Source organism: Telmatherina bonti (genome assembly GCF_933228915.1).
Source record: "Telmatherina bonti genome assembly, chromosome: 1".
Lineage (NCBI taxonomy): Eukaryota > Metazoa > Chordata > Actinopteri > Atheriniformes > Telmatherinidae > Telmatherina > Telmatherina bonti.
Genome location: NC_136619.1, coordinates 17,057,224 through 17,077,027, shown reverse-complemented (window position 1 = coordinate 17,077,027; position 19,804 = coordinate 17,057,224). Strand labels below are relative to the sequence as shown.

Genomic DNA, 19,804 nt, shown 5'->3' with positions numbered 1-19,804 from the left:
AGCTTGAGATTGCTTTTGCATAGTAACTCTTGACATGAGTCATTTCTCACACCACTATAAATAGAACTCAGTCTTGTTGACTAAAGGGACCTCACTTAGGATCAGCACTGATGACTGCGTGTGACTGTACAAGGAATGTTACTGTGACTGTTAGAGAAGTGAAACTTGCACACCCCCCCCCCCCCCCCCCCCCCCCCCCCCATCCACACACACACACATGAATACTCCATGTGTGTACTCCATCCATGTGATTAATATATGATTGTTCATATATCTTTGCAGAAAACTCAGATAGTGAGATTCTAAAAGCTCCACATCCCTTATATTTCTTCTTTTGATTTTATTATAAACAATTTTATTTTTGCATATTTGTGCAAATATTATCTTTTACTCGGCGAGTTGTTCTAAAAGTGTAAAAGTGCAAATTTGCATCCGAGTTCTGATCAAAACCTGATTAACAGCATGAAACGCTATTGCTACATAGTCTAGTGTCTCTCTGCTACACATGGTGCCAATAAACAACTCAAAGCCCAAGATGTACCCAAGTCAATTATTGCAACATAATGATTTAGTCTGTAATGAGATGTGAACATAATTATTTTTCCAGTCAGCATTAACTGTTTGCTTGACGGTACACAGTGTGTGATTCAAACAGGCATTGACAGCCTGGAAAATTTGTTCATATTGTACTGTGATATTTTTGTATATTAACATGTTTACACCAATTCACTGGTCTACTAAGCATTCTGTGGGGTATTGTTTTTGCATCACATCAAATGAGCGTTAGCTAAAATAAATCTAAATATATTTTCCAAATCAGAAATTCGGAGCAGTCATCACCAAAAAAACAGGATCACCATGCAGCTCTAAAAGTGCCTTGTGTGTTCTTTTTCTTTTTTTTTTTTTCTTTCAAGGATATACTTGCCGTTTATCTGCTTAGTGGTTTGGCCTGTAGACAAACTGGCAGTGTGAAGTATCAGGTTGAAGGATTTACTGCTGGATTGGTCTGAGCCAGCTCACACAGTGTTGCATTCTCCTTTGTGCCCAAGAGATTCTCCCGACCTGGTGCAGGTCAGCTACATTTACCCTTCAACCCCCTACTAACACACACACACACACACACACACACACACACACACACACATACACACACACATATATATATATATATATATATATATATATATATATATATATATATATATATATATATATATATATATATATATATATATATATATATACATATATATATACCACACGCATGTTGTGCTTTTTTTTATTATTGTGTCAATGGTGTCGTCATAAAAGACAAAACCTAGTTAATGAAAACTAAACTGAGTTATTAAAACAGGTCACTGTAGCCTGACTGCATTTGCACCTTCCCCCCACCCCCTCAGATGTGAACAGCATAACCAGACATAACACAGGCCTAATCCGCCTCCTATCTCAGGGAAGCAGACAAACTGAGGAGCCGAGTAGCGTGGCCCTACCATCTTTTCCTGCTCATTACTGGCACTAGGCTTCTCAGCATGGATAGAAGCATTGAAGGAGAACCTCAATAAATGATCAGTGTGCTCTGCCAGCAACAGCACATGCTGTATTTGCTGCCTCCCTGTTGCTGTACCCATCTTGCTCCCTCACTTATTCTGCAACCCATAACCTCTTCAGACTTGTAGCATAGATCTCCCAAATTTGTCCTACAGCTATTAAATGAGTTTGTCCAAACTAATGACCCAAATTTGGGAGAGGGAGGAGTGGTTGGTTTCCCAGGCCTCAGCATCTGGAGAAATCTACCTCTTCCAAAGTCACTGAGGGATAAATGAAGCCCATTATACAGTGAAGTTTGCAATGATGCTTTTGATTAGTGAGTTGTCAGGCGGTACCGGCCCGATGCTCATCACCACGTTGTTTAGCACTTTAAGGCGTCTATAAAGATGAGTGTTTTTTGAGAAAAGATGAAAAAGCAGGAGGCATGTGCCTAATGAAGTCTGAGGCTTATAGCCACTCTCATGACAGGATAATTACACCAAATGCTTCCAGCGAACACTTCAAAGGACACTTTATCCCTGTGCCAACACCAAGCAATACATCTCACCAATCAAGATGGCCTGACCTAAATCAGGTCCCCATTAGCTTCTCTGCAGTGTCGTCCACTCACTTACTCATTATATCTCTGAAGAGTCAACTGCACAAAAATTCCAACGACACTAAATATACTTATCTTGAACAGCAAGCATACAGGAATTAGCCCCGCTGACATCTCTGCAGAAACATACTTAGAAGCTGGTCCCAGAGAGTCTGACGAGACGAAACCAGCTAATGAAGAGAGCAGAATGTGCAGCATCTGGATGTACTCCACAAAAAAATAGAAATATGCACACTTCAGTGTCTAACTTGTCTTTTTTAGGTAGTTTTGTTTGTCAAACAGTGTGGTATACCATCCATCCATCCATTTCCTGAACCACTTGTTCCACTTAAGGGTTATGGGGAAGCTGGAGCCTATTCCTGCTGTCATTGGGCAAGTAGCAGGGGACACCCTGGACAGCTTGCCAGTCCATAACAGGGCCAAAACAACCATTCATGCTCACTCCTAGATACAAGAGTAACCAATCTGGAACCCACACATACACGGGAAGAACATGTGAACTTCACACAGAAAGGTCACTGTTCATGCATCCCCACAGCCAAGGCTTGAACCAGCAACCTTCTTGCTGTGATCCCACTGTGCTAACCACTATGCCACTGTGCTGCCATGTGTGGTACACTGAACGGTCAAAAATCAGCATTAAATTGGCCCTGTTGAAGATGCACGTACATGTATTTTATGAGCATACTCATAAAATCTATGATATACATTGATTACCCCATAAAAATATTGTGAGACACATTGTCTCATACCTCTGTGACTTTGTGGATCCACAGATATGCATATCATCAATCAACCAGGCTAACCTGCCAGTAAAGGATGTTCACCTGCCATCTGAATCACACTTTCCAAACTGTCAGCTCAGCTCAGGCATCGGTCTATGCCACCTGCTGCCTGATTCATAAATCTGCCCTGACGTTCTTCTACTACAGTCGAATTATTTAAGCCAAGCCATTCTGCGCACAAATATTTTACATGATGCTCACATAAAGCTGGGTTTGTTAAGTATACAACACTCAAAATACTTTGAAAATACTTTTTTTTAACTCAATATTGAATAAGATGTCTGGAAAAGATTGCACATGCTTACGAGTCACTGAACAATTTTTTCTTGTGAATCCATTAAATATGTCCTTTGAGAGTAGGTCTGGGATGATAAATTAGCTTCTGGGGGATAAGATAAACCGTATCACTACAATGTAAGTTGCTTGGATGCTGTCCCTCTCTCCGCTTCAGGAGAAATGCATAGAAGGGGGAAAAAAAGATAGGAGAAACTGTAAAACTGCGGGAGATAGGCGCATTAAAACAATATTTGTGACTGATTTACTTCTGAAGCCAGCATGGAAGCCATTTTGATAATTGCCAGGACCGTCAAACTGGCATTAACTGCTTCGAGCGCTGGAACGGCTGCATAGGGAAAGGATGGAAATCTACTGTGGCATGTTGAGAAATAAATAATGCTTGTTTTGATTTGTTTGAAGGGCTCCACTCGAAATTTTAGGTTTCCCGATGAAAAAAAATGAAGCCATTCTCGATGCTGGATGCTGCATAATTAACCGACAAGTAGTGAAAATTTCTCTCAGTCGGCTCTGAAAATGACTCTTGGTAGAATGAGGGGCATAGTTACCAGATGGAAGGGAACCAATGAAACACAGCATACTGAAGCAATCGACAGAAAATTCCCTCTCATCGTGTGCATGTCAAATGAACCCACAGAGGTTGTTACGTCTCTGTTATTTTGGTAAACTACACCTTATTTATTCATTTCTGTACATGCACAAACTGCCTCACGACAGATGTCGCTTCTCAAAGCTATTTATTTATTTTTTTGCTGGTAAATACTAGAATATGAATGTGGAAAACAAGAGAGTCCTTCTACAAGGAGAAATGTTCAAAAAGTGCTTTCATATTTCCATCTGTCTATTCTCAAACAAACAAGTCTTCTCATACAGAACACGTAAAAAAAAAAATCTATTGCCCTTAAACTGCTTTATGTATCACCACACATATTGGAAAGTTTTATTATCTTAAGGACAATAGACATTACTGATTCAACTTCCAAAATCCCCATACTGTCAGAGAGGAGGAACTTCAAGAGTTTTTACATCATGACAGCCATGTGTTGGATTATCGTGGCCTGTCATTCCCATCACTCTAACTTTCCGTCACAGACAAGGCTCAAAGAGCCCTCTTTCACTTCGACCCTCAATTACCCAGCCCAATCATCTCAGACAGGTGTTGAGGTACAGTAATAAACCCCCGCCTGATGCTGGCAAGCAGACACTCTTTTAAAGCACCTCTGAGAGCTCTGAAATGAGTGAGCTCTGAGTTGATCAGATGCTGTGACCACAGTTGACTCATGGCTGCTGGCTGATGGTGTGCAGTGAAACCAATTATGGGTCTGTATGGACTCTATAAACGAGATGGTACGGGTGTGTTGTTAGCAGTGTTTGCGACTAAGTGCGCTAATTTTTTTTTTTATAGACAAACTATGAATAGGTATTTAGCTCTAATTTACAAGATCACCATCCACGCAAGTCATACGGTATATGTGTTATTATAATCGCATAATCATCACACTACTTGCCACCATCGACAGGGAAGAAAGTAAGTAGAGTTGTCCTCAGATGTTTTGAGAGAAAATTAAAGACTGAAGTTGCAGTAATATTTCCAGTGCTTATATCCATGCTAAAACCTTCCATTGACACTTAACTGGGCTGCAAATGGAGTCTTTTCAGTGGCAAGGACAGGCCATTGCTGCGTCATAAACTGCTTGGAGTGATAGTCTCATAAAACCAAAAAGATGATCATAACTTCAAGCTGGTTATCCACAAGTTTACTTCTGCGGCTGAACAAAGTAAATAAATGCCACATTAGCCAGTACATAGCCCATACAGTAGCACATTTTACAGACTTTCTCAGAGATTGTGGCAGCAGTTGTCCACTCATGCATACATTTGTGTTTAGACTGATTTTGTTTGTTTGGCTTCTCTTGGTAGCATGGAAAATCTCCTAGACACGCTGTAGTGTCACCTCATAAAGGTGCAACTCAGTTCCAGTGAACTGTTTAACAGTGCAATGACAATTACTTCTGTCTTCCATTTTTGACTCTTGAGAAAATGCATCGTGACAATTTGACAATTTCACATTTCAAACACATGGTGAGCATTGCTAATAACTTTCTCCTGATGTGTTCATTCATCTTTTGTGGCAAAGCAATCTGCTCAACCATTTCACTCTATTGCTCCATCATCGCACATTCTCTCATTGCAAGAAAAGAGCACAGTTCATTGTAGCTGCATAAAGCATGCATTGTGGCCTAGAAATATTCAGCAGACCCTCTGAATGAAAAGAGCTGTGAAGCTAAATTAGCCTACAATATACTGCAGGGAGAGTCAAGCTGAGGAGCAGCAACAGTACAAAAATACTGAAAGCAGCTTCATTAACAGCATTTAAACTTTGCCCTCATTCTGGTTGTATCAGTGTATGTTGATTGTGTTAAATCATACTTTTTATTGTAGTATGGTGTTTTGAGCAAAGTTTTGGTGTAAGGCTGATGTTGAGAAACACACCTGGAGTCTGATTTTTAATGCACTGATGAAATTAAGTTAATTTAATCAAGCAATCAACTAAACAAAGCTATTTGGACTCCCTCTGGCCAAGAGTAGCATCTTACATTAACAGCTCCATGAGCAAAAGTCTGCAAATCACACAGCAAACAGGTTGAGTAATTCAAGGATTACAGGATTCATACAGCCCAGTTGCCTCAGGCAGTCTGCCAACAGAAAAGCACAGTCCAGGTACCCGTGAGGTGTACGATGCCACGGCTGGCAGATCGGCAGAGAAGCTCATTGACAGATGAGCCAGTGCCGTGCATGCTGAGGTATACAGCTTGATTCAAATGCAGGTGGTTTGACTTAACAGCATGAAATGCCTCTGAGGCATAGATCTAAGAGTTAAAGTGGGGGTGGAAAGTTTTGAGCACCTTGCAAGTTTTTTACATTTTGATGTTTCAGATTAATCAGAAAAGAAGATGATGTTTTTTTTTTCTCATCAGTCTAAGCAGTTTTTAGCAACTACAAAGCAAAAATAGGTTGAGGGAAGATTTAGTGAATTGAAAATAAATCTGAAATACTCCATTAACATGAGCATCTAGACGCTTCAAGCACATTCTGGTGCTTCGCAAATCAATGTGCATTAATTTGTACTAAATATTTGCCGGACATTATTAATAATACAAAAACAAATATCTGCTATATGAGGCCTGGTGGTTTAAGGTGCAAATCTATCAACAGGTTGATATTCAGCTGGTCAGGAACTCAAGAGAATTTTCTTAGTTGCAAGACTAAATTGACTTAATGCTCACATGTTGGGAAGGATACATAAAAATTAGATGCTGGGAGGACAAGAAGGCAGAAAATATAGCAAAACAAAGGAAATACAAAAGTAGTTTCAGCAAAACTCCTCAATGTCCAGGAGTGAACAGGTCTGGATGTGGACTCATTAGAGCATCTGTGGAAGACCTGAAAATGGCATACTGGTGCTTCCCATCCCAACAGGTAGAGTTTGAGCATGTCTTCCAAAGGAAAGGTGTTCTTGATGAATCATGTGTGAAAAGGTCGAGATGTAAAAGACATAATTCTGCTTTGTCATTGTGGAAAATTGTGTGGCGATTAATAAGGAATACATTAAATATATTCGAACCCAATCAGATTAACATAAAACATAAAAAAAAGGTTTTTCAACAAAAGTAAAACTGTTTTGTTTATTTTATTGTTCTTCAACATCAGTTCATGTTACATTAAGAATTGCTAAAGGATAACTTCTTTCACATCATCATCTTACTTTCTCAGCAAAGTAACGTAGTAGCAAATAGTCAAATATTATTGCCTGTTCAGTTACTTAGTCACTTTTATTACATTGCAGCTACGTTTGAATGTTTGGCCACCTTATATGGCTTTTGTGACTTTTAAAGTGAATAACAGGATTGTCAGATGCAATACACCTCTTCAAAGACACAATGAAGATAATCTTTATGAGTTAAAGGGGAAGAAAAACAGAAAGGTAATTGCATGTTTTAAAACTTCACTTGACCTCAAACTGTCATTTTCAAGACACATTGCAGAATGTTAGCCATTTTCCCCGTTACGCGCCCCCTATCAACAACTATTTCAGCATCCATCCTGCATCCTCCCTGACCTGTTGGCTCTCTCCAGCCAGCAGAAGAACATGTTGCAACGTCATGCAGCGTCCCGATAAAAAAAAGTTATATAGGGCAGTCTCTCAGCTTTAGGTTGCTGTTGGGCTGCAGCGGCTTCAGAAACACACATAATAGATGTCACTGTGTCATCAAACAAGTCCAGATTGCAGAGTTTTAAGGTCAGAAAGTTACGTAATGTGTATATTAGAGAAGTGTATTGAAGTGTATTTAGAGAATTCAACAGCCATTTGAGACACTTCCTGGTCATTCACCGTTCCAAAGTATCGAAGCAGAATAGACTATTCCATCATATCCTGCAGATTTAATTTGTGTTCTCACAGAAGACAAACATAATGCCTTTACAGTTCTTGATAATGTATCCTTCACCACATATATATTAAAATTCATTTACTTCCCTCAGAATGACAGGTTTGTAGCCTAGGTGAAAACTAGCCATGGTTACTGTGGAGATGTGCCTCCAGATGCTTCTTTACACATGAAATGTCATTTTTTTGTTGCTGCCGAATGCAACAGATATGAGCAATATGTCTTTCAACCATCATTTATTTACCTTTTCATCACCGAATTCAAATTAACGCCACTAATTCTACAAGGTACACTCTGTCCTCTGCATTCTGAGCCAGCTGAGGAAGCTGCAAATGTGTTCATCACTATCTGAATCACAAAAAGTTAGGGATATTCAGCTTTTGGGTGAAATTTCACAACAAGCCTAAAATGCATTCAAACCTGTACAGGTGAACTTAATGTGATTTTCTCTAAGCTTTTAAATGCACATGTCCAACTGTTAAATGTTTCAATAAATTTTGCACAAGTTGCTGTTCTCTAACAAGGAGCTTAACGGCAAAAATCACGGCAGGTGTGTGATCCTTGAATTGACCAATAAATGTCCTGGTTCAATTAGAGCTGGTGTTTAAACAGTTGTCCTCATCATGCTGTTCACATTTTGACATCATGAGACCAAGACGACACCTAACAATGGAACAACAGTCCCTTGCCATTGCGATGCTTCAAACAGGACGTTCTCAGACAGAAGTGGCCACTGAGCTTGGAGTGTCACAGAGTGTCATCAGCAGGTTGCAACAGAGATATCGAGAGACTGGAAGAGTCACAGAAAGGCCTAGAAGTGGACGTCCTTTGGCCACATCCCGTGCTGATGACCGCTACATTGTGAACACTGCCCTGAGAAACCGGATGATGAATGCCACTCAACTCCAGGCACGTTTAAGAGAGGTGAGAGGCACCCAAGTGTCACGTCAGACCATTCGAAACCGTTTCCATCAGCGTGGTCTGCGTGCTAGACGACCTGCACAGGTACCTGACCACACCACCAGGCACAGGCATCATCGTCTTGCATGGGCCAGGGAGCATTTACGCTGGACGAGGAACCAGTGGGCCTCAGTGCTGTTCTCTGATGAAAGTCGATTCACACTGAGCAGAAATGATGGCCGGCAACGATGTTGGAGACGTCAGGGAGAGCGCTATGCATCAGCCACTGTTGTTACCAGGCGAGCTTTTGGTGGTGGCGGTGTTACAGTGTGGGCAGGGGTGTCCACTTGGTACAGAACTGCCCTACACTTTGTGAATGGTTCAGTGACAAGCCCATACTACCTGAATAACATCATTAATCCAGTGATTGTGCCCCTACATGAACAGCACAGGCCTAATTTCATCTTCATGGACAACAATGCTCCTGCTCATCGAGGCCGCATCATCAGGGAACGGCTGTTGGAGACTGGTGTACCTCAAATGGAATGGCCTGCACTTTCTCCAGACCTGAATCCCATTGAAAACCTGTGGGATCAGCTGAGCCGTCGTGTAGAGGCTTGAGACCCTGCACCCCAGAACCTCAATGACCTGAGGGCTGCCCTTCAAGAAGAGTGGGATGCCATGCCTCAGCAGGCAATAAGTTGCCTTGTGAACAGCATGAGACGTCGTTGTCAAGCTGTAATTGATGCTCAAGGGCACATGACGAGATATTGAGACGTTCAAATTTTTTGTTGTGGTGTAACTACCATTGTTGTTACCTTTTGTGTTGAATGAATTTTTTGAGATGAGGAAATCAGTAGTGCATCCTTCTACTTAAATGTCTTACTTTTATGATATTATATCACTGTAGCATGAACATATTGCATTTTCCATAAATTTCACCTGAAAGCCAAATATCCCTAACTTTTTGTGAGTAGTGTATATATATATATATATATATATATATATATATATATATATATATATATATATATATATATATATATATATATATATCAAGAATACAATCAAGAATACTTTATTTCTCCCTGCAAGGGGAATTCTCTCTGTATATATTATATATATAATTGGAGAGACATATGAAAAGAGAAAAGACTAAGAGAGGGAGAGAGAGAGAGAAAGTTCCACACTATATTTAATTGCTGGATAATTTGGGGAAATGTATAATTTACAAGCTCCATGAATGGTGAGTGTTTTTGTTTCACAATAGATTGTTGAGAGCAGAACATGCTGATTGAAGGCGCTAAAATGTCAAGTATGGAGGGCCTGGATTTTAGATGTCAGCAAACCAGCTTCATTCCAACTGAAGTGCACTCTATTCACCAAACACTCAAACACTGTTGCTGCTGATGACAGAAGCACAGAGGTCAATTCGGAGGTGCCAACAAATGAGATGCTTTTAAGTGATATATTCCCACTCAGCCACTGAACATTTCAGTTTTTCTGCGTTTGACATGCTACAAAAAGCACTGGAATTCATAAACATTGAAAATTCAAGTATCAAAAGCAAACCTGAACAGAGATGTTTCTTCTGTTTCTGCCTTTCTGTATCCCAGAAGTCTCTTTGATGAGTCCTGACACGTTTTCAGTGTTACGGCCCCATTTCAATTGATATTTAATTTTGTCTTGACGCAGCGCAGAGGCAATTTACAACACCTGTCCACAGGAGGCCGTGGTGGAAATAAAAGCAATTTTCAAAACCATGAACAAACAATTAAAGATTTATGGCTGAAAGTCATATAATGGGAAGCCGTAAAGGCAAACACAGATCTATTAGCAGCTGAGAATAAATCTAAGCTTTAGTTAAACTTGCCAGCCGGGAGCAACTCCACTGAATATAAAGCATCTGGAAATGTCATGTAATGCAGTCTCAAGTGAACTTTTACAGATTTACATTAAAGTGACTTTGTGATTAATATTGTTAAGTTTACTTTGCACCTGTTCACTTGGGGTGAACTTGTTAATAAACTAACATCTGTAGAAAGGGAGGATTAGTCTGCATTCTTGCAGCTAGGTATGAGATCTCTGTATGCAGAGCCTTGGTTGCTGGGTCTTGACATTATATTTGGAATCCTGCCTTGTGCAAGACCTTTACATCCGTCCTCTTCCGTTTAATCTTTTCTGCACAGGATATTAATACAGCCAATTCTCACAAAGCTGCTCTTATTAACGTAGTTTTTCTGGTCCTTCTGTCAGATTGAGGCTGAATTTGTGACTTAAAAGCAGCAGCATTGAAGTGAACACACCAAGTCATTATCATTATCACAGCATGTCCTGGTTGTTAAACTGCTCTGACAAATTTCTGATTTTCTAAAAACAAAATTAAAGATGACATCTAGCAATAGTTTGAGTTGCTTTTTTCCATTTAAGCTTTACTTCTGCTTGTAGTCATACACACAAACTAAAATATGTACTTACTAGTTCATGTAAAGATATAAAGCAAGTTGCATTCTATAAAACACCATGACAAGCTATTTGAAGATGCTGTCTCCAGTCCTTTTATAATAATTTCAAATTTTCTTAATGGGATCAAGGTGTGCAGCTTTAGATCCTGTTGTATCCAGTTGCAAGTTGAAGGAGCAAAGCAGCATGTCCCTTTTGCCAAGTCGGTGCAAACTGAGGGAATGCTGAAAGTAGTCAAATCCTGGGAGCGTCGGCTGCGGCAGTTTTAAGTAGCATGTAGGAAAATAAAGCCGGCCGCTAACAGAGGATGGATGTGAATGAAGTTATACCAATCAAAAGTCTGCTGATAGATAAGGATGACCAGCTGACTAGACAGTAAAATGTGGAACAGTAAGTGAGGGGTTGTGATTCTTAACTCCCCATGAAAAACAGCGTTTATTCTATATGGAAGCGTAGAGCTGTCATCCTCATAAAAAAAAAGTTTGGGCCTTATTACGTTATAACGTGATAAGTTTATTGTAAAAACGTCAAACATACCATGTATCTGAAAACGTGAACTTGGTCATTTTCGACTTTAGATGAGGAAATTGTGTGCGGGGTGGGTAGGAGATCACAAATGGTTTATTTACAGGACTTGATAGAGTTTTTCTTCATACTTGGGTTGAGACATTGTGAAATTATGGTGCTTTGGAACACTTTCGATCCATTGTAATTAATATGCGTAGTTTAAGGACAGTTTTAAAAGGCATGGGTCTGTACGGAAGGAAAAATGAGTCCAATCCCCATGACGTGGCATCGTTTCTAATTGAAACTTGAGCGGGACGAGAATCGCTATGAATGCAAACATCATCGGTGCATCCAAGTGCCATCTATCCATCCCTCTTCTACCGCTTATCGGGGTTCTGATCGCAGCAGTAACCAGGGAAGCCCCCCTCCCCAGCCACATTCGCCAACTCTGCGGGGTGTCCCAAGGCGCTCCCGGGCCAGCTGAGAGAGATGTAATCCCTCCAGCGTTCAAGGGTTATACGTTTTTACAATAAACTATTACGTTATAACGTGATACGTTTCACGTTTTTACAATAAAACTATCACGTTATAACGTGATAAGGCCAAACTTTTTTTTTTTATGAGGATGACAGCTCTACGCTTCCGTAATTCTCTGTCGTAAGTTGACAGAGCTTGTAGGTAATGACACTATAGTATAAATGAGGTTAAAAAAAAAAAAAAGGAAGAAAAAAATGGAAGTAACAAGCCTCTTCCTGGCAGTAAATAGAAAACAGGATTTATTTCAGAAAAAGAATCCCAGATTTGTGTATATATTTATAACAGGCAACAAAGTCAATGGGTTTTCTGTAAACGGATGATTTTCCAACACTTGTAGCATCCTCGTAGACTTAATACTTAATAGGAAATAAAGGAATGCTACAGGAGAACATGGGGGGGGGGGTTTAAATACCACTCTGAGGTGATAGTTCAGCTTTGAATTTATGCCAGCATTATGTAAAACAAAAAAAAAGAGAAAGTATACAGTTAAAACAAATTAACATTTGTTTGCATTATGTGCAATGACATGGTCTCATTAGACAGGTTCATAAAATGTCATTTTAATACAATTATTTAGTATATTCAGCTAATGCTCAAAACATCACATTGTGGATTGGCATTGCTTTGCAGTTTAGGTACAGAATATAAAATCACCTTACAAAGGTGAAAGAAAACATTTAAATACATTCAAACTTACAGACTAGCTCTCTGCAAAGCAGTTATACAGAAAGTAAGTCAGAACGAAACATGTTAACTAATAAAGTGCAAAAATAAAGACAAATACTTATCATGCTGACAGATCTCTATGAGCTCAGGCACACAGCGTGACGGCACTCAGGCTAATCACAGGATTTTAAAATGATCATCATGCATATATTAACACCTAACAGATCAATAAAACAAGCTTATACCGTCAATAACATTTAAACCCTGCATTACCTTGGTTCTGTGATTGAGAAGAGCAAAACTCTGGGAGCTAACCGTGACAGGGCTATAAAACTGATCTAACTTACTTGCAGTGACTTTTAATGGTTATAACATTTACCACAGACTGTATCTGGAGCTCAGACAGGAGCTTGCTGGTTCTTTTCATCCAGCAGTAAACTTCTTTTTTCGGCAACGCAGCACAAACATTGTGATCTCTACATGTGCAGCTACTGGAACATGCTAACTGGAACAGGATAAACACAAGCTGAACTAATTTGCGTTATAAACTACATTGGTTTCAACAACTGTGTCCTTATATTTAAAACATTGGTGGATAGTTTATATTATTTGGATTAAGGCAGATAGGAAAAGTGCCTTCTCTTTGTTTGAGAATGAGATTAGCATGCCGTCTCTGTTATCTGTGTTCAGTGGCATTCTGTATTTACATGTACGGGGATCTACCAGGGAAAAGGTTTGAAGGTGCAGAATTTCTCCAAATGTGTTTATGATCCGTAACCTCCTGTACCACAGTGACAAAACCACACATGTACAGTCATTTCAGAGGTGCTACTACATCTGACAAGACAGCAAGGTAGAGGTGGGGGAGCGTGGGTCCAATACTGACCCATTAAGTAATTTATTCATGCAATAATAACCTGCAATAACAAAGTATGTGGCATCGTTGATGCCAAAATTGTGATAGTGGCATTTTATAGATAATATATTTTGGTCCTCATTGCACTTTTTTAAACCCTTATTTAGCCATTGTAATTTCTGATGCTGAGCAAGTGAGATGGTGGCTTAATGCAAATAAAGTAATTAGAATATTATCATAATGTAACTTTAAAGATGAGTGACCAGGGCAGGTGGCAAATTCATGTCCATAAACCTGATTTACATGTTGTTAAAGAATTTAATGTAACTATAATCTGTCCATGTGCTTTGGGAAAAGGTTATTACTGGCTGAAAATAATCATATTTACTGGATGAACATACATCCAGTGGTTGAAAGTTCAGTGTTGGACATGATCCCCCCATCTTTCTTTTTTAAAAGAGGACTTTGTGTTTGTAAAAGGAAACATTTGAGAGTAATATTTGTTCTGGTGTGAATACTCCCACTCAGGATGTTCCTACTGAAGTATTGAAACCGTAGATCTGACTGGATGTAAACTTTACATATGACTAAGGATATTATTTAAGGGTACAAACAAATGACGTTTTAGGTCTTTTAGTCAGTTCTCGCTCGCTCCTCACACTTCATTTTTTTAAATAAATGAGTTACAAGAGACCATGTGAAAAACTGGGATTTACATTGGAAATAAGATGCCTGATGTTTTGTGTACATATTCTAATGTACTTGTTCCTGTTTTGCAATTAAACAAACTTTATTTAGTTCGAAATGTTATAACACACAGTACATACATATTAATACATATTAATAAATAGGTTAATAGTGTGAAGTGGGCAAACAGCACAGGGTAAAATATTTCATGAGGAAAGTTGATGTAGAAATGTAATAATTACAGACTTAGTATGAATAATTCTCTGAGAACCATGAGTGTAAAGAAATTTGTACAATATGCTCAGTCTTACATTAGTTTTTTGGATATTTAACCAACTGATCTATAAAGATCTATGAAGTTGTAGTGTTCGTATGGTGAAAATTAAAGAAATGAAATATCTGAACCCTTCTTAGTTTTGTCTCCAGTTTGCCTCAGTCCAATCTTACCTTGTTTCATCTTTTCTCTTCCTCCAGGTGGTGGGTCAAATCGATAAACTAACGTCTGACTTTGACTTTGACCTGGAGCCAGATGACTGGACGGTGGCCACAGCCAGCAGCACGTCCAGCAGTGAGCGTGGTCTGGGAGAAGCCTTCAGATTAGACTTCCTCAATGCAGATGTGCTTTCTGATACCTGGGAATTCTGCAGTTACCTAGAAGCTGCTGGCGCTGCCGCCCGGACCTCCAGTGAGCAACATGTGGATTTGGGCCGTGGGGCCATCCCCACGCAGACCCAGACCCCCACCCCACCCCCCACCACTGCCTCGGTCTACTCACAGATGAACGGCGGGCTGCCTATCCCCAACGGGCCGCGCATTATTACCCCGGATTCATCCAGTGAGGAGGCCAGCAGCTCCACGCACAGCCAGAAGACCTCCCGTACCTCCGGCACAAGAGAACGAGTCCGCTTCAGTGACAAAATCTTGTACCACGCATTGTGCTGCGACGATGACGAGGAGGAGGAGCAGGAGGAGTTACAAGAGGACAAGAGTGGATGCGCTACACCAGACAGTGATACCGAGCCCAGCCTCCTGGCGAGCTCAGTTGCCCCTAAACGTTCTTCCTCTGAGCACTCACTCCTCCATAACTGTCTGGACCCTTCCTACGTTTCTTCGCCAATGAAGGGGATGACAGGAGCTCACACACTACCCAGAAAAGGTCTCTTAAATCCCGGCTGCCGCAAAAAACTGTTACGAAATAGCAGCACGCAAACTGTCTCAGACAAGAGCACCCAAACTGTACTGCCCTATATTCCAAGCAAACAGAAAACAAAGGACCACTGAGAAAGCCCGAAGTTACACAAATCTCATGAAGAGAACTGTGCATTATTTAATATTAAATACATAGCTCATAGATTAATACACAAATAAATAAATTACTAAATAAATAAATGATATATGGGAAATCTCTTGACTTCCTACGGTCATTCTGAGGCTCAGGGAAATCACAATGAAATGGAGTGGATATCTGAGACGAAGGTTACTGCTGGACCGGAAGGTTAGCGCTTGAGCAAATGAATGGACATAGTAAGTGTAATCCTTTGACACATTGATAGAGTTTACAGAAGCAATCATTTTTAACAGAAACGTTTTACAGCTCCAAATTAGCACTATGAAAAGTAAGAAAGAGGTCTTCTACTTTCAACACACAACAGACGCAACAAGGAAAGAACATGCTTGTTCCTACAATGTGGATACAAAATGTTGCTCATTCTGTACACTGAATCTGTATAAACATTGTCTTTTTCATGTTCCAGTAATTTCAAATGTCAAGGGGATTATTGCTTCCAGCAGGGAAATGTCTTCAGATGTTCTGTCGAGCCTCTTCCTCCTCACTTTGATGTCAGCAAACGAATCTCAGCTAAGAGTCAGAAAACAACAGCATTTACCTGCCCTTGGTTTTATGAAATATCTTATTGTCGTTTCTCTGAAACACATGAGTGACAGGCAGGAAAAACAGACATGCAGACATTTTCTAAGTTGTGTCAACAACAGTGACATTTCTAATATTTTTCCTCCTCCCTGCCCGCTGGTGACGTCAGACTTAGCAGCAGAGCTAAATAGCAGTCTGGAAAGAAAACAACAACAACAAACGAGTAAAAGTGAGAAAGGTTTTGTCTCTTAATTCAATCGCCCAGCAGGGAAGTGAACTCGGTAGAGCAGCATTTCATTCACAGGGCCAGTGCCAATAGCCATTCCTAATCGATAAGTTAGGAGGAGGTTGCAGCGAGAGGTCTCTTTGCTGAGCATGCAAGCCACCCTCCTGGGATCCGCGAACAAAAACTCACAGTCAGATCTATTTACTTACACTGAGCAGAACAAAAATTAGAACTGCTGCCCTAAAGAACTGACATTTAGTAAAAATGTGCGTCCAGGAGAGAGAGCTGATGGTGAAAAGAGAGTGGTCCCGCTGAACGATTCCTCTTTCTTTTTCCTCCCGCAGAGCAATAATCTACCCTGGGGAATCGCTTTGTGAGCATGGTCCTCTCACCCTTGTGTTTTTAAGTTTGAAAAGAAGGAGTAAAATGTTGAAGTCTTTAAGTGTAAAATCCATGCTGAGTCCAGTGGGCCTGACCTTTCTGACGTATCACCAGATGGGGATTTAACCTTAAAAAACCAGACATTCTTTTTTCATCTCCTCCTCCTGAATTTTCCAAATCTATGAAAGCAGTAATTGTTAAAAATGTAGCTGGAATGTGTCTTTCATGAACCCACCAGGCTTACTGTGGGGTTATTCCACCAAAGCAGTGTTAGTGATACCTGTGAAAGAAAAAGATCGGGTTCTGAGCCACCAAAAGCCCTGGCTTCAACACCAAAATAACACTGATATGGAAGCAGCAACATTTTGCTGTGCCACAGAAAACACCAGCTCACATTTGGTTCTACGAGCAGGATTGTAGAGCCCAGCCAAATAAACTAAAATGTTGTGACCACCATGTTTAAAAACCCTGAGCCAGTTGCAAGAAAACAATTAAAATAAATAAATAAATAAATGAGCTGCATCATGGATGTACAGTTGAAGCAGACTTAGAAAACTATGTGATTACACCTCCTCTCAGTTCCCTGATGTTTGATATATGGTGTGTTATATCTAAGCTCTGCCCAGTGCATTGTAGAGTGGTTTTCACAATGATAGTTTGCAGCTGAATTTTTAAGAAGTGTTTGTGAAGTTAAACCACAAATTAATAGTCCATACCTGCGGTGGTTTCTGGGGTATCTTGCTGAAATAAACTGGCTGGAGATGCGTACAGTTTTCAGTGGTAGAAATAACCACTGCAACACTGATGATTAGAACCGCTTCACCCGTTTTGTTTTGTTTTTTTTATTTGTATTTCAGTTCTTACATTGGTCACTTCTTAGGGGAATTGCACCTGTTTTGCTTTTTTGCAGTATCAAGCCCCGTATAAGGAGGGGAATCGGTGCACTTTTACACCAGTCAGCTTGGTAAAAACACACAACCACAATTAGCATCAGGTTGTGTGCTAAGCATGCATATAGCAAAGGTAATTTTGTGATTTATTTCCCTGTTTTTGTTATGTTTTCTTTTGTCTTGCTTTTGCCTCAGTTAATCCCAAGTACCTGTGAAGAAAGAAGCACTGAAGAGAGATCAATGGCTCACTCCCCGAAGCATGGGCTGCCATTTCCCTGCTAGATTGGGGACCAACAGGTCATCACAGCCATTAGCATAAACAAACAAAGCTATGCCACCGCACAGGCAAAGCATCAATTACACAGAAACAAACTAAGCTTATATTGTGATGCCTATGCATCCACTAGACATTAATATGCAAGAGGAATTTATTTTCTTCTCCCCCACTCTGCAGATTTTATAAGTCATATCTGCAATGAAATCACCTCTTCAAATATAGAGCTGTTTGGCACTGGAACAGAATACATTATCATTGGGGACAGATTTGAGATATTTGGACAAAACATTAGCAGTGTCTCTTTTGCCAACAGGCTCATTATTCATCTCTAATAAGGTGGAGCTTTGTCCTCAGTTCTCTGTAGGACAAGGACAGGAGGCATTCAAAGGTTATGAAAACCTTAGCGTGCTGATGCCAAATCATCTGCCAACCAGAAAGATAATTTTTCAATACCACTGCATACAAAACAGGTGCTGTGTGTTTGTAAAAGTTGGCCCATGTGCATGTCTCCTGTCTGCATCTTTGCTGCAATTATTGCTGCACGCTGCGTTAGCCGACAAGTGATATTTTCTAAATATGTCGCCTCATTTTTTAATTTCATACTTCGCCGTCACAATACTTAATGAAGATCAATACAAATAGACACAGAACATCCCCGTGGAAGTCATTTGGCTAGTCTAATCCATAACAGAAGATTAAACAAAATCTCTTTGAAAAGGCTGCAAAGTGAGTCATGCAATCTGGTTTTTGACATCGGTGCTGGGCGTGTGTTGGTTCACATCCTTTATCAATTCTCTAATAACAGCTAGAGGGACAATCTGTTGAGTGAATAACAAACTTCAATAATACTGTGATTATACTGCTAAAGTTCAGCAATATACAACCTCAGGATCTTCATTCTATAGTTTAAATATAATAACCACTCTTCGCTTGCTTTGGTTTTTGTCTTCTTCAGTGAGTAGAGCAACACATAAATGATCTTTGTTTTGTTGTTTTTTGTTAATTGTTATGGTCCATGAAGGGGAGAGCTTAACACAGTCTCACTGATTAATATGGATTGGCTAACATCCAGAGTGTACCTGAGGTTGATTTGTTGCAGCTTGGTACTTTTTATATCCTGCTGCTCCAAGAGCAAACTATAACAGCTCTACCTCCTGTACAGAGCTTCCCCATTTTCTTTCAGTGCACACACTCCTTTCCATTCGTCGCACATCTTTCGCTGACCCTGACCAAGAAGTGAATGATAAGCATCTTGGTTTCCGTTCAAACAAGTGAAAAGTTTTATGTCACTGAGCAAAAAAAGTATAGTATCCGAATTATAACTTGAACTCTGGCAAAGTCAGAGACTGTGAGCTCACCGCTTCTGATGAGCCAGAGTCAGCAGCAGCGGAATAATGTGCTGAACTTTAGGTGCACTGGACAGTTGGCACAGGGTTACATTGCACACCATGCACCCCTTGTAGAGGACACTGCTGCTTTTATGCGCACATAGGCAGCACTCACAATCGGCTACAAGATCTATAAGCCATAATGCCCTGGCCAACCAAATAACGACTCTCAGCAGCTGAGGGATGGCCGGACAAGGCCAGATCAGCTATCAGTCACCATTTGATTGGGTTTGGGGGAGTGATTAATGAAGAGCCATGCAACAGCTACAGATAAGATTAGACCTTTGCAGGTGATGAAGGGCAGGGCCTGTGGCAAACTGTGGGGTGATTCCAGGTGCAAGACAATACTTCCAGATGTCTTGCAAGTCACACAAAACAAGGTGAGGTGATAGAACAATTGCATCAAGACAAAACAAACAAATATTAATCTATTCATAAAGAGTTCAAAAGAAAGTTGTCTTTTACATCTTAATCATCTAT

The 19,804-nt window shown here is 40.2% G+C and overlaps 1 protein-coding gene across 2 annotated transcripts in view; it reads left to right on the top strand.

Annotated features, from left to right (window-relative positions):
• insyn1 (inhibitory synaptic factor 1) overlaps nt 1–15,573 on the top strand; it is a gene marked incomplete at its 3' end in the record, with an annotated part of 48,844 nt that extends 33,271 nt beyond the window's left edge. For both annotated transcript variants that reach the window (XM_079243942.1, XM_079243943.1), the window contains one exon: nt 14,767–15,573. In XM_079243942.1, the coding sequence (XP_079100068.1) occupies nt 14,767–15,573 (807 nt within the window). The remainder of the gene's footprint in view (nt 1–14,766) is intronic.
• Nucleotides 15,574–19,804: the final 4,231 nt, after the last annotated feature.